Genomic DNA, 22,818 nt, shown 5'->3' with positions numbered 1-22,818 from the left:
CCGGGAAGGATGTAACCCGCCCCATCTCACTCTCCTGGGCTCCCCCAGGCTGGCAGGGGGAGTATGAGGGGGTTTGGCTAAGGGTGACAGTCCACCCCATAGCAAAGCACCCTAGTCCACTGCCACCTGGCCACTCAGTCTATCCCTACCTCAGCTGTACCCTCTCCGTACTCCCCAATGATGCTGTTTAGTGAACATGGGAGATGTACCTTGGCATAAGAGACTCACATGGTGCCACGAGCCTCCCCGCACCAAAGCAGGAGAGCCACCATGAGGGAGAGCCACAGTCACGGGGATTGTCTCAAATGCTCCCATGCAGTCATTTGTTCATCCCTTCATTCTTGCTTCAACTGGTTTTAAGAAAAGCACTCACGAAACAAAGGACCTTACCTGCCAGATAAAATATGGCCCGTGGTCCATCCCTGGGATGACTATGACCCAGCCACATGGCCTGACACTGAGGCTGGTCTCCCTGCACAGCCAGCCCGGGCTCCCCGTTCACCCCAACTCCATCCGGGCCCACTGAGCTCTCCTGCCTGTGGTCTGAGCCCTCGTGGCTTCTCACAGCCTCTCTCCAGTCCTGGCCCACCCCCCATCCGGTCTATCACCCGCTCCTGCAGCCTGCCTGGGTGGCCCTCTGCCCCTACATCTCACTGTGTGTGTGGAGCACAGCTCACCGTTTTCCAATATTCTGTCTGCCTTCCCCTCCCAACCACAACCATCTTGAGAGCCGGGCCTGCCTCTCGTCCTCTTCCACCTCGACACAAAGCTGGCAGGCAGCAGCTACAGAGTTGAGGAAAAGAGCGTAAGCTTTGGAGTCAGACTTGGGCTCCGATCCCAGCTCCAGCGCTTTCTTGCTCTGTGACCTTGGGCAGGCCACTTCACCCCTCTGAGCCACAGCTTCCTTGGCGGCAAAATGGGGCCCACAATTCCTTTGCAGAGTTGCTGAGAAGATGGATAAAGCTTATGAAGTTCTGAGCACACAGTGTGCTCGGTTAAACAGCGGCTTGATTACACGTTAAAGGAACAAAGGGGATTTGCTTGCCATTGCCCATGAGATGGGGGAGCCAGGGCCCCGTTGTGGGGTGCGGCAGCCCCGAGGGATGAGCAGCAGCCCCAGAGCCTCCATCAACTCCCAGAAGGGCAGGCGCAGGTGGAGCTCAGACTCCCGCGGCCGGCTCAGCGGGGCGAGAGCTTTGTGCCCTGAGCTGTAGAAACATTTGGAAACGATTCCCGCTGGGAAGCCTTGACTCTTTGAACCTTATTCTCAGCAGGACAATAAAATGTTAAGTCCTTCCCGCAGTCCAGAAACTTGGAATGTCACTGGAATGCTCCAAACAGCCACAAAACTGGAACTTGTGCAAAACGGAGCCTCACAGCTGCCCAGGGTCAGCGTACCCTCCCTGGGGGTGAGACGCCCGTCAGCCAACGGAAAGCTCCTGCACGGCCCCGTCAGAGGGCACGGAGAGCTCACCAGGGACCACAGCCTGGCTGGACAGTGACAAGGCAGCCCTGGGCAGGGCATCACCGTCCTCATCCTAATAAACAGCCCCGACACTTGATGGGCCCTGTAGAGAAGGCCCCGTGCATTCACCATCTCTCACCCCCTGGGCCCTTAAATTCCTTTTCATGCCTCCGTGCCAGGCACATGGTGTCACACTGTCGAGGAGAGGTGGCATCGTTTCTGACCCATTCCCCCTCTTGGAGTCTATGTCATCTGATATTTCACCATCGGGAACAAACAGCACTGGTTCGAACATCCTTATTTGTGTATCTTTACTCCTGAAGTCATGATTAAAGCCACAGTCCCCGAAGGAGAGAAGCCGGGTCACAGGGAATACATCCTCAAGACTCTTGACACATACAGCTGTCCCGAGGGGCGTCCTTGCTTGCACAGTCCCGCCGACCCTGCGACTGGACCAGGGTGACAGGGGTTTGTTTAGAGCCAGGGCCTGTGGCTGATGGGTGGCCAGCTGGAGCCGGGCTAACTGGCCCAAGCTCATGGGCCCCTGGTCAAGGCTGAATTATTGACGTGGGGACGGGCTGAGCGCTCCAGCTTGGTCAGAGGGGACCCAAGGGGCACGCCAGCCCTCGTTGTTACCATGCTCCCCTGGAGGGCTGGCGGCTGCTCTGGGGACGTGGCAGTGCAGGCAGTGGAGGAAGGTCGCAGCGTCAGCCAGACCTGGGTGCGAAGCCCTGACCCCACTTAGCAGCTCGCCACCCCCAGGCCAACTCCTGAGGCCGCCTGTGCCTCAGGCTCCTGATCCATGAACTGGGGCACGGACCCTGCATCACCGGGTTCTTGTGGGGGCCTGGTGCGCAGAGGCAGTCAGGGATTCTCCCACCGCCATCCCTCCTCGACCCCCATTCACTGCTGTCTTCTAAAGTGCGTGCCCTAAGTGCCCCGCCACCAAACCATCACATCAGTGGCTGTGGCTATGGAACCTGGACTTTAAATGTAAATAAGAATGGAAGAAGCTGAATGGAGTTAAGTCACCAAACAGTGATGTGAACATAAACATCAAGGTGTCCTCGCCCCCACCCAGTGGGTGGCCAGGTCTGCGCAATGCTCAGCCATCACTCAGGGCTCCTGATGCTCCCTGCCAACCTCTCATCCGGCTCCTCGGTCAGGGCTCTGGCCCCTCTAGGCTCTGGTCCTTCTCTGTCCAGCCTTGTCACCTCCTCCCCCCAGACACTACCCAGTTCTTGCGAGATGTCCCTCAACACCTTGTCTCCCCACCATCATTGCCATCTCCACTGGTGCTCCATCAGGACTGACTGCTCACCATGTGCCAGGCAGGGCACCAGCCTTTGTGAGTCTTAACTCTCACAGGAACCCAGTGACACCAGTTCATTGTGTTCCCCATTTTGCAGAGAAGAAAATTCCGGCTCAGAGAGGTTAAGTCACCAGCTCCAGGTCACACAGCCAGAGGGGCCAACGAGTGGCAAAGCCAGGCATCAAGCTTGGTTCTGGCAGCCTCCAAAGCTGTTCTGGTCTGCCTCCTCCAGAATTAAAAACTCGTTCAGGCCAGGGATAGTATCTCTCGTCTCAGTACCCCCGCAGCACCCGTCCACGCCCAGCACGAGCAGCAAGGCTCAGCAAGCACTAAACAGGACTGGCCCACAAGCATCTCAACCAGGGGCCTCATCGGCAAGACCATCCTTGAAATGTAGTTTGCTTGCAAACAGGCCCCCTCGCAGGGAGGGAATGACCCCGAGGCACAATCGTTGTTGGAGCCCCTGGCAGCAAAGCGCAGGGCGGGCTGCGATTTCAGCAGAGCCAGGGACATGCTGGGGACACGGCTCTGAGACTCCAGAACTGCCACTTTCTTGGCCTTGGAGACAGCTGCCCCCAGCCCATTAGAGGAAAACGGGGCTGCAGGGAAAGGGGTCTGGTGGACAGAAGGGTGAACTGTCCGGTGTCACAGCTCAAGATGTCACCAAAGGTACCATCTCCTGCAGGTTGGTCTAAAAGCGTGTGCATCCCGTCCAGAAAAGGTCTGTTATTAACTTACGTGCAGAAACAAATAAAGCCACTCACCTCTTTGGGAGCATTGCTTTCTCGGAACCAGGCTCTCTAAAGCACAAAAACAAGTGCTGCTCCACCCCCGGGCAGCTCTTCCAAGCGACCCCAATTAGAAAGGGACAGAAAGAGTTGTCTTTGCTGTTTTCATACTCATCCCCTCCGTAATAAACAAGCTTTACTCCGGTGGTGAAAATCAAATGAGGTCAGAAAGGGAGGCGCAGAGGACCGGGGAAAGAGTGCAGACAAGGGAGACCGGGCTGGTGTCCCCGCTTTGTCCTCAGAATTCACTGGGGAAACTGTAGTCCCTAGAAATGTGTGTTGTAACCTGCAGGAAGGGTTTGAAAAATCATTACCCACTGCGTTCAGATTCTAAAGGTCCCAACCAGCTACTCTACTGAAACCACGTTGAGTACGACAGTCTGGTTTGTGGACCACTATTTCTCTCTCCCTGTGTCCCACAGAATAACGGTTACATATGCATCCTTGGGTTAAAATTAATGCCAAGTTCTCCATGATTGTTGCTTTTGAGAGCTGAGCACCTAACACTAAATTAAACACTTCATTTCAAGTTTTATTGTTGAAGACATTATGCTAAGTGAGGTGAGGCAGTCACAAAAGGACAAATCCTGTATGATTCCACTGGTATGAGGCCCTTAGAGGAGCCAAATTCACAGAAAGTAGAACGGTGGGCGCCAGGAGTGGGGGGAATGTGGAGTTAGTGCTGAACGAGGACAGAGCTTCAGTTGGGAAGATGACACAGTTCTGGAGCTGGACGGTGGTGAAGGCTGCACGACAACATGAACGTACTCAATGCCACTGAACTATATACCTAAAAACAGTGAAAATGGGCAATTTTATGTTAAGTACATTTCATCACAATAAAAAATACATTTAAAAAGTTGAGTGTTTGTGTGCCATTTGGTACCCCCCTTCATCAGGAAAAGAATTGGATGTTTTTGCTGATTAACTCGCTTGCCGTTTTCAAGTGATGTCATTTTAAGGCGCGAGTCTGAATACCGTAGAGAGGTAATTTGGTAAATGGTGTCTTAGAATGTTCTTGTATTGCAGTTTGGAAGTGAATACAATGTTTTACGTGGCAAGCTACAAGACCTCAAATGGGAACAGATAAAATGTTTAGTAACAAAGTAAATTGCAACTTCGCAACCAAAATAAAGATGATTTAAAAGTGAAAACAAAAATCCCTGGGATCACACTTCCACAGCATGTCTTGGGTGGTGGACAGGGCGGACGGATGGAGGAGAGGCAGGAGGGCCTGATGGTCAGCGTTGCTCTGGCTTTTCTCTACTGCATCACTGCGGGCACCTCGGCCGGCTCATTGTACCTGGGGGTTGGGGCACCTCTCAGTTATCTGAAAGCCAGTGTCCTAGCTTTACTGCCCCTTCACCAAAGCTGGGGACTACCTGAGGACCACAGAGGCGCCTGTCTCCTGCCCTCACTCGTGGATTTGTCTGTCAACACCCTCTCCCCGCCTGCACATCCCATCACACCCCTACACGGCGCCTTCTCAGAGTCAGCCCAGCTGCTCCCAGATAAGGAGCAAGCAGCTGGGTCAAGTGACTGTCACCTTGGAGTTCTTCTGGAGGTGACAAGGAGGCTGCCATGCAGCATCACTTCCCCCAAACACACACAGGAACTCAGCAACGTCAGTGGAGGGGAAAGAGGGAGGAGATTCCCAGGCGACGGCCCCGCTCTAACACAGGACATGCAGCTGGAACGGGGCTGGGGGCAAGAAAAGGACCAAGTGACACCTCCTACCCAACACCACACCTCACTGGTACCCAGGGTTTTGCAGAGGTCCACAGCATCCCATCGACCAGGCCAACCCGGCAGTCACAGACCCCCGGCAGCAGCTCCAGGAGGGCATAAAATCAAAGACATCACCTGAGCGCACAGACCCGCCACATCCGAGTGGCCCTCCCACATCGTGTCAGGAGAGCCAGTTGGAGCAAACGAGGCCATCGCTGCTTCCTTCTCCGCCCCTCGGAGCAGTGCTAACATCTCTGAAATTACTTCAGGTGACCCCATGCTGGCCGCCCACCCACGCCCATCCCCGGGCCATAGATGCTCATGGGAGAGAAGCGAGGCTCGGGCCAGTGTGGAATCTTCTCTCAGATCAGCTCCCTCTCTTCTGAGAAGAAGCTTCAGTGCAACACAGTTTGAACCTCTGGTTCCTGTAATCTGACTGTGCGGATTAGATCCACAAAGCACAACACTGAACCTAAACCAAGAATAAACTCTCGCAAAATCTCATTAGCCTGCCACTCAGACGTTCCAAAGGAAGGCATCGTTGTGGGTTAAGACTGCCCAGCCCTGAACCCAGCTCCACGTCTTACGGAACCTCACTGGGCCCCCTTTTCTCTCTCTGGCAAATGGGGCAGTCACTGCGTAGGGCTGGGAAGATCAAAGAGAGAACCCAGGGGAAGTGCCTCAACAGGCACCTGACCGCAGAAAGGAACAGGATCTTCAAAATAATATAAACACAGGAGTTAGCGCATCATGATGGGGTGGACGTTATTTTTCAAGGGATCACACACTCCCCAGGCTGACACATCGCCAGATGGCCGACACCCCACCACGTCACCTCTCTTCAGGAAAGAGACACACCTGCCCGAAGTAATCAGTGAGCAGGTGGACAGAGACAGCCCGGTTCACAGGTGTCAGATACCATTTGTCACAGCAGCTAAAACTAAATTTCCTCCAGGTGAATTGAGTCTCCATCAGGATGACGGCAGGCTGTGACTCAGGTGATTTGATGCATGCCAAGGGCTCGCTATGTGTTCTGGGGCAGCTGAGGCTCGTGGTCTGGAGGAGCACATGCTCCTGTTGAGAAGTAAAGATATGGACACATGTTCTTTCCAAGACTGAAGATGCTGGCTGGCAGTCGGAGGGGTTCTGTATGGCTCCTTAGGTGGAAGCTTCCAGAATGTCAGCCTGCCAGCTGTGAACATCACAGGGGCTTTGGGCAATGCCTGATGGGCCCTCGAGCCAGTGAGATTAAACAGCCAGGTTACTTGTTGCACAGTGTTGCTGTGGGACAGGCCCAGGGCTGGAGCTCCAGAGGCCTGGGGTCTGGTTATAGCTCCACCATTGAGGGTCCTTCCACCTGGAGCAAGCCCTGGCCTCAGCTTCCTCATCTGTAAACTGGGTGGAGGAGTTGTCCTGGAGTCAAGGAAAGGCTTTCCAAACTCCACCTCATGTATGGACACTGGTCTAACAAAATTTCCATCGGATTGCAACAAAATGAGAAAAGGAAATGAACAAAGGACCTTTCCAAAACCCAGCCTGATTCTCTTTAAAAGGATTTTATTTTATTTATTTATTATTTTTGCTGAGGAAGAGTCACCCTGTGCTACATCTGTGCCAATCTTCCTTTATTTTGAATGTGGGTCACCACCACAGCATGGCTGCTGACGAGTGGTGTAGGTCCATGACTGGGAACCAAACCCGGGTCACCAAAGTGGGGCGCATTGAACTTAACCACTAGGCCACAGGGCCGATCCCTAAAGGCTTTCTTTTATTCTGAGACCTTGTCCGTCCAAAACATGGGGCATTAAAATGCCCTTTATATATGTGAAATGGTGAGATACGAGATGGGAGTTGGTTTGGTCTCTGTTTATTTTATCTTTTAATATTCTCGTTTGGGAAAATAAAAAGTTGACAAGCTCTGTGCACAAATGAGAAGGGGGGAAATGTGTGTCATCAGAAGCTGGCGAGCAAGTCAGTTTTCCTGACTTCCTCTGCTCGAGCTGAAAACCTCAGAGGCAGCCAAGGGCATCAGGTGTTTCGGAATGTGAATGGGATCCTGATGTTGTCCTGCGTGTCTTCTAAACTCGCCACCCTGCAAGGCTCGTGCCCCATCTGCCCCAGAGCACTGACTAAAGCTGCAGCAAAAAGCTGGCGCAGATCCCCATGGTGTCCAGGACCTACTCTGCTGGGCCGCAGCCTGACATGCAACGAGACGCCACCCACAGAGATGCCAACAGGAAATTCCAAGCAAAGAGAACCATGTGAGACTGAGCCCACCCCTTCCAGGGGCCCTCCCCTCCTGAGCCCCTCTTAGGATCCTTCTATGCACAGGCTCTGGCTTAGGGTGAGAGATCCAGAGGTGAAAAGGCAGGACTCTGTCCTCAAGGGGACAGCACAGGGAGATGCCAGGCAATTGTCACTGGATTGGGTGCCAGTGCCTCTGTGCCCCTTGCAGGTCTAGGATGAGGACAGACCCACTTCCCCTTCAAGGCCACCTGCCCTGCCCAGGAGGAAGCAAGACATGCCTGAGCTCTTACGGCTCCAGACCCTGCCCCAGCACAAGAGCTGCTGGTGCCCTCACCCTGACATACCAGCACCCATCACAGAGAGAGAGGGGTCTTGGATAGAGAACCAGCTAATAGGAGGCAGCAAGAGAGGACCAGAAGGCACATATCTGGGAAGGGGAAGAGAAGCATCTCCCACATTGATCCCTCCAGGCAGCTCTGGCCCAGGCATTGACCTCCTGGGACCAAGGCCAGTGGACACGGTCACACGTCCTTACCCTCGGACATCTCTACAGCATCCCACTCTGCAGGACCCATCTCCCTGGCTCTCCTCTCAACTCTCCAGCCACCTGGAGGTCATGTGTCCTCTGCACCTGGCCTTCAGAAGCTGGAGCTGCACAGGCTGGGTGGTCCCAGGTCCACTCCTCCCCTCGGGCTAGCTCATTCACACCCACACCAGTTCAAAGGTCCCTTCCTCCAGGAACTCCTCCCTAATCGCCCACCATCACACATGCACAGGTGGCGGGGGGGGGGGGGGGGGGCGGGGGCCAGATCCGATTAGTCTCTTGCACAGTCTCTTTGCACCCTGAACTTCCCAGCACCTAGCACAAATAATTAACTGTGTGTGTACTTAGGGCCACGAGGGCTGGGACGGGCTCGTCTCATTCTGCACCCTGCCGCATGCCTGCCCCATGCCTGCCCCAGGCACTCAATAAACACCTGTGAAAGAACGAATGAACAAATGATCTCATGTGATCCTCGCAACTCTATGAAAGGGGGAGAGGTGTGTGTGTGTGGCGGGGGAGATGAAGCCAGTTGCCCGAGGCCATGGAGCAAACACAGAGGCGACAGCTGAATCCCACTCCAACTGGAAAGCTCAGACACATCCACTATAAAACGCCGAAGGAAACTGGCTTCCCCCCGAAGCTGGACTTAACAAAAATCACAACTTTTCAGTTGGAAAGATGAGTGGGGGCAGTTCAGCGTCCTGCCTAAGAATACAACACGAGAGCCGAGCTGCTCAGGTTCAAATCCCGGTGCTGCCACTTAGCAGCTGTGTGCCCATAAGTGTGCTACTTGGCCTCTCTGTGCCTCAGTGTCCTCACACCGATAACAGATAATGGGGATAGTGACAGGAACGGTGTAGAGTGGGCTGCCCAGAGAAGTCTTGGGTCAAAATAAGAAGCGTGTGTAAGTAGCAAAACTTATAGTACGATCAAAAGGAAAAATAGCTTCAAAAAAAATGCTGGCTCACTCCATTAGCATAAAAATATTCTAATGGCTCCCATCTGGAAACCAGTCCTGGCAACATCCCAGCTACCACCCAGGGCCTGGGAACCCCTGAGCAGGTGAGCGTCCTTGCTGCTTCTCCCTCTCAAATTGCCAGGGAGGGCTCAGTCCCGTGACCCCTTGTCCCCACTCTTGCCATCTCCCTGGGTGGTCTCCTGCAGCCTCATCCCTGAGCTGAGACTCCCAAGTTTCTGTCTGCATCCCGATCACCTTGGAGCCCAGGCTCCACCTGGACATCTGACAGGATGCTTCTGGTGTCCACACAGAACTCTGATTCTTCCCTCCACCTCCCCACCCCCACCCTCAGCCAGCCTTCTCCGTCTGGGTAATTAGCCATCACCATCCGTCTAGCTGCTCCAGCCAGAGTAACAGGGTCAGCCTGAATCACTCCTTCTCTCTCACCCTCTTTCTCCGATCCCTCAGCAAGTCCTGCCCACTCAACCTCCCAGACACCCTAGATCTTCCCACTGCTCGCCAGCCCCCAGACTACAACCTCATCCAGGGCATCTTGCTTTCCCTTTTTTTTCTTGTGAGGAAGATTGTCACTGAGCTAACATCTGTGCCAGTCTTCCTCTATTTTATGTGGGACACCACCACAGCATGGCCTGATGAGCAGTGCTAGGTCTGCGCCCAGGATCTGAATCAGTGAACCCTGGGCCACCAAAGTGAAGTGTGGGAACTTAACCCCTAAGCCACTGGGCCAGCCCCATGTCCAGGGCATCTTTAGCCCTGGATCCTGCAGGAGCCTCCATGCTGGCTTATGCTGCCTCCACTCTCATCTCTGTATAACCCATGCCGCAGTCCAGAGAGCCTTCTAGAAATGTAAGTCAAATAATGTCACCCCCTGCTTACAATCCTCCAGCGGATTCCCAGCCCATTTAGGATAAAATCCACAGTCGGCATGCTAATTTTTTAAGGCCCTCCATTACTGTGTTGGCCCCTCCCATCTCAGCCCCCCTCTCCAGCACCCTTCATCCCCCTCCTTCTCCTCCCACCCCCAGGCACAGCCTTCCTCCAGTCCCTCCAATACACCTGGTCCCACCGGGGGGCCTTTGGCCAGCTGTTCCCTTTGCCCAAACGCTCTTCCAAGTCTTTTCATAGATGGCTCCTCACCACTCACATCTCAGCTCGAGTCCCTGGCCTGCTCCACCCACTTGAGAGGCACCCTCGTCCCGCTGTCACTGTCAGGGCACGTACGGTCCTTGGGTGCTGATCCCTCCCGACATGTTTGCGTGTTTCTGTAATTACTATTACTACGTGCAGTGGACTGAACGGCGGCCCCTAATGAGATACGGCACGTCCTGAGCACTGGAATGTGACCTCATTTGGAATAAGGGTCTTTGCAAATGTAATTAAGGATCTCAAGATGAGATCACCCTGGATCATCCAGGTGAGGCTTAAATCCCATGATGAGTGTCCTTATAAAGAGACGGACAGAGGAGGAAAAGGCCAGGTGAAGACAGAGGCAGACACTTCAGTGAAGCAGCCACAAGCCCAGGAACACCAGGAGCCACCAGAAGCTTGGAGAGGCAAGGATGGGTCCTTCCCTAGAAATTTCAGAGGAAGTGAAGCCCTGCAGACACCTTGAAAGCTGACTTCCGGCCTTCGGGATGGTGAGACGATAAATCTCTGTTGTTTTAAGCCACTTCGTTTGCACTAATTTGGTCTGGAGCCGCAGGAAACCCGATACAGTACACAAGCTTCAGGTGGCAGGGTCCTCGTCTGCCACATGCCCCGGGGGCCTAGTCAGAGGCCCCCCTCCGCAATGAGCACTTGCTGAATGAATGGACAAACTGACAAATGATAGATGCATGACAAACAGCTCAGGGGTCAGGCCAGGCTCCCAGGAGATGCTTGGGAAATGTGTGCCGAATAGAACCGAAAAATAGCTTACAAATGACACCACTTAGCGGCTAAGTGACCTTGGACAAGTCACTTCCCCTTTCTGGGCCTCAGTTTCCCCACTTATATAAAGAGAGTGGACCAGCTGATCTGCAGTTTCTGTATCCTGATAGACAAACTATTTCTTCCCAAATTCTCCACGAGCCCGACATAAAACCCACCCTGGGCCCTTCGGACTCCAAAGCTGGCCTTTTGGCTCTCACATCTTTGCTACCATTAGGAGGGGTAGGACCCCCATCTGTGTGGCGTCCCCTGAGTGACCTGAAGCTGGCAGTGCAGGTAACAGCGCACATCGCAAACCCCTTGCTTGGGGCAAAGGCGGCTCTGGGCCCTGACCCCGGGGAGGAGCAACCAGGGCCCCTGCCGGTTGAGCCCCCAGGAAGTCGGCAAAAGAGCTGGTGGGAATCAGTCTCCCGACTCGGGGCACTGGCGCGTTAGCACAGCCCTCTGGCAGGAGCAGCTGGCAAGGCTGGGGGCGGTGTCCTGACAGATCAAGCAGGAACACGGCCTAAACAACTTCCAGGGCCGTCCTCTGCAGATGCGGGGCCCGCACTGCTGGGCGCGGGACCCAGGGCCAGCCAAGAGCACTTTCCTTTATAGAGGCTCCAGGAAAGGGGTGACCCTCTTCCCCTCCAACAGTTCCAGACTTCTCCCAGTGGCCAGAGCCAGCCGTCCCTGCATCCCTGCTGTGCCCCCACATGCACCACCTCCCCCTGCCCTGCCAGCCTCCTGAGCCCCACTCCAGAAGGCAGCGAGAAGGCCCTGGCTGGGGCCACACCCGGGCGAGAGGCAGGGCCAGGCCAGACCCCGGGCTCGACGCCTCAGCAAGCCGCCCTGCCACCAACACAGGACAGGCTCACCCACTGATCCCGACCACGGCGGGTGCCATCACCTTGGTGGTCACCTCCTGTCCAGCTGGCAGTGAGTCCCTCAAGGGCTTGGCCTGTGGCCCCGGCTTCTATGATCTCCCCCCGGTGTGGAAAGTGCCTGCTCTTCCTAAGGACACCCTGGAGTGCACAACGCTCGCTCACGGGGTTAAAGCACTGTCCAGCCAGAGGTCAGGAGCAGGGGTCCCATGTCCTGGTCCTCTGTTCACTACCATGTGTCCTGGGCAAGTTATGTAACTGCTCTGGGCCTGAGTTTACATGCCTGTAAAAAGGAAATAATAACAGTACCTACTTCACAGGGTTGTTGAGAGAATCAAATTAGTGACGAAATGTAAGAGCTTTCAATTATAATCATTTCCTAGAGCAGAGCGCGTTCTCATTCCATATTTAAGGAAACAGACGCAGAGGGTACGGGAGCTGGTCAAGCTCTCGAGTCACTTTCAGAATTGGGAGCAGTCTCCTGACCCCCTTCCAGTGCTGGCCCCAGCACATAGGACCCTCCTGATGACACGCAGGCAGCTGGAGCAGCAGGCACCTGGCTCCCTCCTGACCCAGCCTCTGGCAGGACCAGCCTGGGGTGAAAGGAGGAGCACTGGCCGCAGAGCCCAGCCTCGGGGCCCGCCGTGCCGGCTACAAGCTGGGTGACACGGGGTCTCCGAGCTCTCTCCAAGCTGAATAGTCTCTGATCCCAGAAAAGTCAACATATTGGTGTCCTCCTCCCCACATTTTGTTATGTGGCCACATTTGCAATCGATCATTACAAGGAAATTGGAACCACATGGAGCCTGCAAAAGCACTTATTAATCAAATTGTTATAATTTGATGCTTTCCAAAAGGAAAATCTTTTATTGTATAAAATACACTGGCAAAATAATTGTGCACCCTATTAGGGCTGTTTTCATAAAACTTTACCTGCAAAGCTGCCCCAGCCCCTGTGCCCACTGCTCACAGAGCCCCGCCCTCAAAGGAACGGGGGGCGGGGAGGAGGGGAGGCTGCTGGAGATGTACTGTGGTCTTCCCCAAGCATGAAGGGGGGGGCACAACTCCCGGAAGCTCCCATGTTCTCTTGCACCTTCCGGGCCTTTGCCCATGCTGTTCCTGCTGCCTGGAACACCCTCCCCACCCTCCTCCCAGCCCTACCCACAAACCTAGCCAACTCCGGCTCCTTCACATGCCAGCTTGCGTGCTGCTTCCTCCAGGAAGGCTTCCCTCACTCTCTGCCAGTCAGGGTTGCTTTGTAATTGTCTGTTCACTTTTCTGGACCTCCCGGGGAACGTGAGGCCCATGGGCGGAAGGGCCGGGTCTCTCTTCTTCCCTGCCATACCCCCAAGACCTAGAACAGCGTCAGGCACAGAGCTGGCCCTCAGCAGATCTTTAGCGTATGAATGACTGCATGCCCAAGGAGGCCAGCTGAGGCCACTCTGCACGACCGTTACCAATGCAGCTTTGGCACTTAACGGCTAAAGGTTCCGTCACCCGCTTGGGCCTCCTTCCCAGCTCCTGGCCGAGGAAATTCAGTGTTAGTGGAACTTTCAAAGCAATCTTGGGGAAAAGGATACTGTTCTAGCCCAGGGAAGGGGACAGAACAAATAACAGATTCTAACAGTACAGCTACCATGGCAGGCACCGTCCTGTGTTCTCTCCCTCCATCCTCAAGCCAGCCTAAGAAATCGTTTCTGTTACCTCCGTTTTACAAATGAGAAAACCACCAAACCATCCCAAGGGCTTTTTCTGAGGCATGACACGCAGAGTTGTTTTCCATCCTGCAAACACTAGGACCGAAGATGCCTGAGCCATGGTCTCCGCCTCCACCCCCACCCACACCGCAGTCCAGCAGGGGTGGCAAACGCAGCCCGAAGTTGGTGGACCCGGGGCAGGGCCAGGAGGGAGGGGTGACCAGAGCTGTGGGCCCTGCAGCCCCGGTGCTGCCCCCTGAGTCTCGTCTTCATGCATCTGGTGCTCCAGCAGCCCCCCTCGGCCTTTCTGGCCCCCGCCACCCGACTGGGAAACTTCCAGGAGCGGCAGCGGCGCAGGCCACATGTTTCCAAGCCAAGTCCTCTTGGCCTTTGTTCTCCGACTTTCTCTGTAATCAGTCGGAAACACTGCCCGCTGGAGCCAGAGGCCAAGAAAGTCTTAGAGAAAACACAGTTGTCTTTCCCAACACCCTCTTCCTCTCCACTCCCTCCCACCCCCGCTCTCAGTAAAGCCCAACAGGACAGACAAAACAGGACAGATCGGTGGCTCCACGAAAGAGCATTCTGCATTTCAGTGACCAGGTCACCAAATGAGTTTCAGCAGATTAGCTAACGGGCTCACCCTTGATGGCCTTCCCCATGGTCACTTTTAAATTGCATGTATCCTCACGGACCCCACTGCTCTCTGGAGAGTGGGCACAGTGTCACCGCGCACAGCCCCACAGGACTTCAGGGAAACTGACAGCTGCCGAGCTCGCAGCCGCACAGAGGGACTGGGTGGGCTCCCAGCCCCCCCTCCCAACCATAGCAAACTTGTTGAAACTCAAAAGAGGGACCTCCCCAAAGCACCAAAGGCCACAGATGATCCAGGTGTTCTCAACGAAGTGTGCAACGAAGAGGTTTCTTTTACACGCTTCAAGTTAGGACTCTCTCTGGAGAAGGGCGGCTGTGCGGCTCTCCAGCCCAGCCGGTCCTGCGTGTTCCTTCAAAGTCGGGCGCTGCCAGGCCGCGGGCGAACGTCCTCACACAGAAGGCAGACAAGAACAACGATGGAGGGTCTGGGGTGGGGCTCAGGAGAGGTCAACTATGCCCTCTCTCTGGGCCTCAGAGTCCTTATCTGTAAAATACAGGCCTCTCAGGGGCCCCTTCCATTTCCAACAAGAGTCTTGTGTGGCCCCCAATCTGAGCCCTCTCTGGGCCTTCACTCCAGCCAGTGGTCACCTGAATGTCTTTGCTCCTTGCCCGGCTGATCAGGTCCTGCCCAAGCACCATCTCCTCTAAAAGCCTCCCGTGAGCCCAGGGGGCTGGGACGGCTCTTCCGCCAACACTGAGCCCTGAGCCTCGCCCCACGAGACATCCCCGGGACGTGCCCAGGACAGAGCCGGCGGCGGCAACACCCAGAGCCCACAAAGGTCTGTTGCAGCCAGCAAGTGAGCCGAGAAACCTCTGCACAGCTCCCCCCCAACAGCCGCTCCCTGAATCCCCCAGCAAGTGAGCCGAGAAACCTCTGCACAGCTCCCCCCCCCCAACAGCCGCTCCCTGAATCCCCCAGCACGTTTTAGCTGAGACAAGTGACCTTTTGACCAAGAAGGAGGGTGGTCACTGGAGAGTTTAAAAAGAAACTCAGCTAAGCCAGAGATAAAGAATCTGGGATCCGAGGGTGGCCGGGGCTCTGGTCTGCGCCTGGTCACAGGAGGAACAAAGCCTCCCAGAGGGCGGGCCTGGCTAATGACTGACGAGCCTCGGGTCAGCAGAGAGATCAGAGGTCAGCGCTCTGCTCACCCGCAGCTGCTCTCATCGGCAGCACCCGGTGTCACCCCCGGGGAGCAAGGGCTTGAGGATTAGGGGAGAAAGAAGGGTGCAGCTGAGTGCTGGCCGGCCAGGCGCTGTCAGCCTCGGGGCTGGGCGCTCTGGCCCATGGTTCCGCTAGTGGGGACTCCGGCCCCCTAGCTGCAGGGCTGGTGGGTTTTGAAGTGGCCTGTTTCCAGCCCCAGCTAAGTATGGCGCTGGGCAGAACCTCTGCCTCGGGGCCCTCTGTGTCCCAGGAGGGCAGGCAGGGGTTTCCCCACACACCATCTGCCTGAAAATCTCCAGACTGTTCCTTTCCTTTCTGCTTTCTTCGTGTCCACCCTCTACTCCTTGACTGGTTTTGTCTCCTGGGCAAATTACTGCTCCCCACCTCTCAGTCTCAGTTTTCTCATCAGCAAGCTGGGTACCACAGCCCCTCTCTAGGGTTGGAGGTGGGCAGTGAGACCGGGTGTGCCAGCGGCGCCCCCCGTGCAATGAGCACGGCGGCAGGGGACTCGGCCACCGCCCCCACCCCCAACTTGGGTAGGCCTAGGATGGACAGCATGGGTGTGAGTGGGCCTGCAGCGGGGTGTGTTTGAGGGGGATCCCGTCTTTAAAACCAGCCTCCAAGCCAGCGAGGGGATGAGGACCGGAGCTAGGAGTGGGGTGAGGGGGAGGGATCGTCTTCGGGGCCGGGCCGGGGCGGCGCGCGGGCTCCGAGTGCCCAGCGCTCCAGAACTCCCAGGGAGCGCGGGGCTGGGCGGTCGGGGGAGACCCTACAGAGGGGGCCGGGGACTCGGGGCACCCTCTCCCTCCCGGCCCGCCCCCCGCGCCCCTACCTCGGGCCGCCAGCAGCGAGAGGCCGCCGAGAAGCAGCAGCGGCAGCGGGAGCCGGGGCGACGGCGGGGCGCGCTCCATGGGGCCGGCGGGCGGCGGACGGACAAAGGCGCGGGCTGGCGGGCTGACGGGCTGGCGGGCGGGCAGCGCGGGCTCCACGCTCCGGCCGAGCCTCCGCGGCCAACGCTCGGCCCCGGCCACGCGGTTCAATTATCCCGCCCCGGAGGAGGGCGCGGGGGAGGGCGCGGTGGAGGCGGGGCCGCGGGCGCCCATCCCCTCTCTCCGGGCCGCCCCCCGTCGGGACAGCTGGCGCCCCCTCCCTCCCGGCACCCCGGCCCCGAGGGGCGCGCGGCCCACGGCTAGGGGGTGGGAGCAGGGACCCCAAACTTCTCCCGGGTGGGGGCCAGAGAAGGGGGGCGCATTCGGGCGGGAGGCAGCCCACCGCGACCACCCCTCATCTCCCCCTCCCGCGCGAGTGAAAACCGATCCCGTCCCCAGCGCCGGCGCGCGGCGGGCTGGGTACCAAAGGTTAGCTCCGCCCGTCTCCGCGGAACGGGCGGGGGCCCGAACTCAGGCAGCGGGGCGTCCCGAGGGTCGGAGGCGCCTTTTGGGGGAATAAGGGCGGTGTCCTCTCGGGGCCTCCCTGCAGGACGCGGCCACGCAGGCAAAGCCCTGCACCCACTCCCTGCTGGTTTCCCGCCTTCCGCCGCCCTTCGCGCGCGGGTTGCCCGGGCTCCGCAGGTCGGTGGCCGACCCCAGGCAGGCGTGCTCCAGGCCGTCACCTGGCTGTGCCCTCAGGGGACTGCCCGTCCGTCCGGGCAGCGATGCAGACTCGAGCCGACATCCCAACACCTGTGAAATGTGACGAGCCCGGGAGAGGTTCGTTTTGCCGGACAGGAAGCAGCCTTCGAGCTGGGTTTGTAAGAGCCACTTCTTTGTGTAGGAATTCATGACTGCGACCAGTCAGCGGTGCTTGAGGATGCATTAGTCTGTTGGAACCATCAAAGGATTTATTGAAGAACTGAAAACCAAACTAATGCAGGTGAAGATGCTGAATAAGACCCATAGGAACACCATTTACTGAATGTGTGGATCCCAACCCAGCAATTGCACTCCCAGGTTGACACCCAGCAGAACCGCGTACATGTGCATGCACACACCGAAGGAGAGAGACTTGGTACCGGAGTGTTCATAGCAGCACTGTTGACGAGAGCTGCCAGCTGGAACTGCCCAACCTCACCAACAGTAGAATGGAGACACTGCTGGGTAGTCACACCTTGGAGCACTACACAGCTCTGAAAAGTGAGTGCTCCACAATTCATGCAGCTGCCAGGATGGCTGTCACAGACACAACGTGACAATAGAGCCAGACAGTAAAGAATGCCAACTGCGTGATTCTGTCCATATGAAGGACAAGAACAAGTTAGAATAGAAGTCTGGACTGTGATGACCCTTGAGGTGGATTAGTGACCGGGGGAGGGGGACATGGGGGGGCGGGGTACACAGACGCTTTCTCAGGGGCTGTTATGATCTGATTTTTAGTCTGCATAGTGGTTACAAAGTTGGATTCAGTTTGTGAAAATGTATTAAGCTATCCACTTACGATAAGTGCCATTTTCTGAATGAATGCTAGATACAAAAATCAAAGACAAAAAACTTAGGGGTCAGCCGGGTGGCACAGCAGTTAAGTGCACATGTTCCACTTCGGCGGCCCAGGGTTCACCGGTTCAGATCCCGGGTGCAGACATGGCACTGCTTGGCACACCATGCTGTGGTAGGCATCCCGCATATAAAGTAGAGGAAGATGGGCATGGATGTCAGCTCAGGACCAGTCTTCCTCAGCAAAAAGAGGAGGATTGGCAGCAGTTAGCTCAGGGCTAATCTTCCTCGAAAACAAATTAAGAAACAAAATCTTCCCACAGGATGCCTGGCAAGTTTGAGGTTTGCAGAGAGCCCAGAAAAGCTCAGGAAAGGAGGTGCTTGCTAACTGCCTCCCAGGTTAAGGAGGGCCCCCAGAAGAGGTGACATGGGACTGGCCCTTGAAAGATAAGCAGAAGAGTTTCCTGGGCTGAGGGAATAGCATCTGCAAAGGCGTGGAGGCACCAGAGACCCTGGGCAGCCCAGGGAGGTTACTGGTGCCTTTTGAGAATAGGTTAGAGGAAAGAGAAGTTGGAGTGCGTGCCCAGGTAGCCTGTGCCCGCACACTATTTCCTTAATACTCACGACAGCTCTTGGAGGCTCCAGTACTCTCGTTCTGCAGATGAGGAAATCAAGGCTCAGATAGGTGAGGTCATGGGTCAGATCCTCGTGGCTAGTGAGTGGCAGCTCTGGCATTTGAATCCAGGCCATCTGACGCCCAGGCCCCCGGCTTGTCTGAGAGTAGCTGTGCATTTCACTGAACGTTATAGCACAAACGTTTCCCCATCTTATTAGAAATCTGCATTACGCATCTAGTGAGGGAACAGTGTGGAAGTTGTGTATACATTTCCTTAACCACTCTCCTGTTAGTGGGCATTTAAGCCGATTAAGTTTGTGGGGAGGGGAGGTTCTAAATCATGCTGCCATGAGACCTGGGTGCTCTCAGCTCAGCTGCGAGCGCGGATGCACCAGAACGGCATTTGCTGCCCCCAGGAAAGGACTGATTCGCATCCCTGGGGAGAGACATGAGCCGGGCAGCACGTCTCTCCTCCTCTCCGGCATTGAGTACCATCTTTGTCTAATCTGGGCTACGTCCACAGGCAAAAGAAACAGGCGTCTTCTTGTTTCAGCGTATGTCTTTAATCATCATAGAGGTTGAATATTTTTCATGTGCTTATTAGCCGTTTTTATTCCTCCTTTTGTGACATCTTTCCTAGGCTGTACTGATTTATTCTGGTAATAGCAGAATTATTTATTACAGTGAAAATCTAGAAAAGCATGCCATGCCCAACAGTAGCCTCTTCACGGTATGTACGACGGGATGACCTGTATCAACGTTCAGTGAGTCAGGGGAATATCGTGCTGTTGTTGAACAGGCCGAATAGGATATCTAAGCAGAAATAGGATCTTTGCGAACTACTATTATGAAAAAAAAAATAGAAAACCAAGTTGAGTGTGAGCTTACAGGTCCACACGGGAACTGCAGCTGTGTAGAAGCTGTCTTCATGTAGCTGAAGATCAAAAGGGAACTGAATGAAAATGCATGCTTTCCTAAATTTTGTTTGACTAAATTTTGTTATTTTTAATTTTTTTTTTCAGGACACAATTGAGACAGGATTAATTGTACCAGAAGCCTGGAGAGATATAATTACTACACCTAAACTTGACCTTGAGTTTCTTGGCAACCAGAGTAACAATCAAATTATAATCACTCATGTAGTTCTTGTTTTCTGACCCAAGAAAGCCTCCCATTTTGTCAGGAGAGAAAAGGTTCTTTGTGGCTCTAAGTTCTGTCCATTTTCTTCGGGGTCCTTATGTAAGAGTCAAGAAACTGATGAACAGCACATTTGTTTGTAGTTTGCAAAAGATGGGACTGGTCTTCAGAGAGGTTCCATTTGGGGGATTAAGAAAAGGAGAAGCCCCCCACCCTCTGACACCCGGGGGCCAGGGCAAGATGACACACACCCCTCGGATTCTGCTCCAAGCAGGAAGTCATTCGTTATGTCCTGTTGTGACAATCCAGCTTTCTCCCGTCTCAGAGAAGCAGAACAACTGGTTGATCTCCTCGATAACAAATAGCTCCCCGTTTGTTTGAAAGATCGTTGTCGGGTGCGTGGACTGTTTTTCCCGAAGTCAAAAACAAACGGCTTTGATGCTGCCCAGCCTCTGGAGGCCAAGCCTCCTGTGGTTCTTGCATGTGCTGCTGCTATCCACCTGGGTGGTTTCCTGAGGGCAGTGGCCCCTGCTCACCCCTCCAGCAGCTTCTCAGCCCCACACCCCTTGCTCACTGGCAGGAGCCCCTGGGCCTTTGCACGACTCCTAGAACACCCAAACTCCCTCTTCTACCTTGCTGCCTCTTTGCTCAGCCGGCTCCTCCCTGTCCTTTGGGTCTCAACCAAGATACCATCCCCTTTGTGACACTTCCCCTTCTTCAGACTCCTTTATTTCTTTGTTAAAGCATTGGTTGTCTCTCCGCCCACCAGCCTGTGAGCTCCCTGAGGACAAGGACTGTGTGTGCACGTTTCTGGTGCATGATAAATCCTTGTTGAGTGCATGGATGGAGAAAGCCGTGTTCCTAGCATAGCAGTGCAGCACGATGAGAAAAGCTGGCTTTGAGTCACGCTGTGCATCGCCACCACTGCTGACGTGGGCTTTCCCCTTCCATATTACAGCTGAGGAGACGGCAGCTTAGGGAGTGGCACAGCTGGCCCCAAAACCCCAGTGAGTCCCTGGTGCCCAGTGTGACTCCCGGGCACTGCCCTCTGCTGGCCAGGGAGCTGGCCTGGTGCTGTGATCCAAGCTCCTCCCTCCTGGGCCCACTCACGTCCCCTCTCCACTCCTGCACTAGGGCCTTTTCCTCACTAGGAAGGTCCTAGGGGCAATCGTGTGACTAGTGTGACAAATGTGAAAAGAATTCTGTCCCTTCACCTAGGCTGCCGAAAATTAGAGATTCCAAATTATGCCACATACACAAAATATAGGGACCCACTGGGCTCCCCCAGTCCTCCAGCAGACATCTCTCCCAAACTCTGGCGCTCTTGACCCTGTGCCTCCCACGCAGCATGGCACGAAATGAAGCCTCTCCTGAATGCCATGTTCATTCTCACAGTACACGAGCATGGAGTGACCCATACTGGGCACCTCGGACACCCTCCTTGCCTTCACGGGGCTCCTCCACATCTAGCGACAAGCCCATGTCCTCAGGGCAGGTGGTGACCAGGGAAGTCCCTGACTGGGGGCCCATCTCATTATTCTGTCTCCCCTATGACATCTGAAGATGTTGATTTCCACGTGTCCAGTGCCCTCGCATGCCTCTGGCCTTTGATCTCATTTCGCATGCACAGCCAGCCGGTGAGGAAGGGCTGCCCTCCCCACTGTGTGGACCCTGTTCCACGGCAGGGGAAGCGGGATCCTAGAGGAACCTGCCAGCTTCACTCAGGCACGCCTGAGTCCTGAGCTCACACGTTTATCGCCACCCCGCAGTCCCTACCCAGCACAGTGGCAGGTGGCTGGCTAGCGTTATGGGCTGAATGTGTTCCCCCAAAGTCCATACGTTGAAGTCCCACCCCCAGGACCTCAGAATGTGACTGTATTTGGAGACAGGGCCTTTGAAGAGGTGACTAAGGTAAAATGAGGTCATTGGGGTGGTCCCCAATCCAATAGGACTGGGGACCTTATAAGAAGAGAAGATGAGGACACAGACACACGCAGAGGGACGAGCATGTGAGGACCCAGGGAGAAGACGCCATCTCCAAGCCAAGGAGGGAGGCCTCAGAAGGCACCAACTCTGCCGACACCTTGACCTTGAACTTCCAGCTTCCAGGACTGTGAGGAACTAAGTTTCTGCTGTTTAAGCCCCTGGGGTCTGTGGTCCTTCGTGACGCAGCCCTAGCGGGCTCCCACAGTCAGAAAGAGAGGGCTGAGGAAGAGGCGTTATGTGTCTGTGGTCTGGCATATTGTAAATGGGCATTCGAACCGGGGAAGGAAGGGGGCGGGGAGCACGCAACACTCCAGGGCGTCCTAGAACCTCAGAAGGCTCTATGGATCTGAGGAAGGATTGCCAGGGCAAATTCAAATAAAACCACCATCATTTGTTTTTACATTAAGACGTAGTTCTTGAGGAGATGTGCTCTGCTTTGAAGACTGAAGCTCCTGTGCCACGGAAAGAAAAGTCCAGAAAACAGAAAAGTCATGAGATCCTGACATGGGGAAGTGGGGGGGGGGGTGGTGGGGAGGGGGGGCACGATATCTGGCTGTCCTTAGAGTAGTTCAGTGGAACTGGAAAAAGTGATTGTCGAAAAGATTGAAGGCATTGGAGCTCGTGGTCCAAAAAGAAAAGAAGCAGCAGCCGCCACTACGTGGTTGAAGCAAGTGTCATTTTGTTTTGACAAAAAGAGGGAGCTCTGATCAGGTTCTGTAAGAACTGCCAGCCCGGCCCCTGGCCCCGCCCCCAGCCTGGGCCCAGCAGTGGAGAATGGGACAGACTGTTGGGTTTTTGTATGTTCCAGGACAAGTGTGCATTTCTCTTTCTGTTAGCCTGAGGTATTGCTTAGGAATGGCAATATTTAAGTGTCTAATAGTCCAGGTTGCAGAATAGCGAATGGGATTCTGATGGATACCCATCCCTTGTTTGAGGAATTTCTCACGTAAGAGCAGCACCAGGAGCCACTGCTTTCTTCCACTGCAGACACTAAACTCTCACTTCTCCCACATCAGCCTCCCCTAAAGCCCGGGTGCTGGCGGTGACGGAGGCGAGCCAATCCCACGGAACCGCCCCAGCCTTTGCAGAGGGAGCTGGTGATGGAGAGGAGCGGGGTTGGTGGTGAATCCACCTTGTTGGCAGTGAGAAGCAGCAGCAGCCAGAACATGGAATTTCTGGGGTCAGCGCTGGCAGCAGAGCAAGCTGTGGCATCTGGTGTTGAGTGGCACAGTGGCAGGTGACAGTGACATCACCTGACTGGTTTTGTGGCCTGAATTTGGCAGTG

The 22,818-nt window shown here is 55.3% G+C and overlaps 1 protein-coding gene and 1 long non-coding RNA gene across 5 annotated transcripts in view; one reads left to right on the top strand and one right to left on the bottom strand.

Annotated features, from left to right (window-relative positions):
• Nucleotides 1-16,442, bottom strand: part of FBLN1 (fibulin 1) — an 84,741-nt gene extending 68,299 nt beyond the window's left edge. Inside the window, exon 1 of one of the 4 annotated variants that reach the window (XM_070600319.1) lies at nucleotides 16,198-16,442. In XM_070600319.1, the coding sequence (XP_070456420.1) occupies nucleotides 16,198-16,276 (79 nt within the window). In that variant the 5' untranslated portion in view covers nucleotides 16,277-16,442. The remainder of the gene's footprint in view (nucleotides 1-16,197) is intronic. The other 3 variants (XM_070600321.1, XM_070600322.1, XM_070600320.1) reach the window with 3 other exon arrangements.
• Nucleotides 16,443-16,818: 376 nt separating this feature from the next.
• LOC139080323 (uncharacterized) lies at nucleotides 16,819-21,933 on the top strand. Its single transcript, XR_011534757.1, has 2 exons — nucleotides 16,819-17,497; nucleotides 19,433-21,933. It is a non-coding gene; the product is annotated as an uncharacterized lncRNA (long non-coding RNA).
• Nucleotides 21,934-22,818: the final 885 nt, after the last annotated feature.

Source organism: Equus przewalskii, chromosome 29, assembly GCF_037783145.1.
Source record: "Equus przewalskii isolate Varuska chromosome 29, EquPr2, whole genome shotgun sequence".
Classification (NCBI taxonomy): Eukaryota; Metazoa; Chordata; class Mammalia; order Perissodactyla; family Equidae; genus Equus; species Equus przewalskii.
Note: the sequence above shows the minus strand (reverse complement) of the source record. Positions and strands in the feature narration are given on the sequence as shown.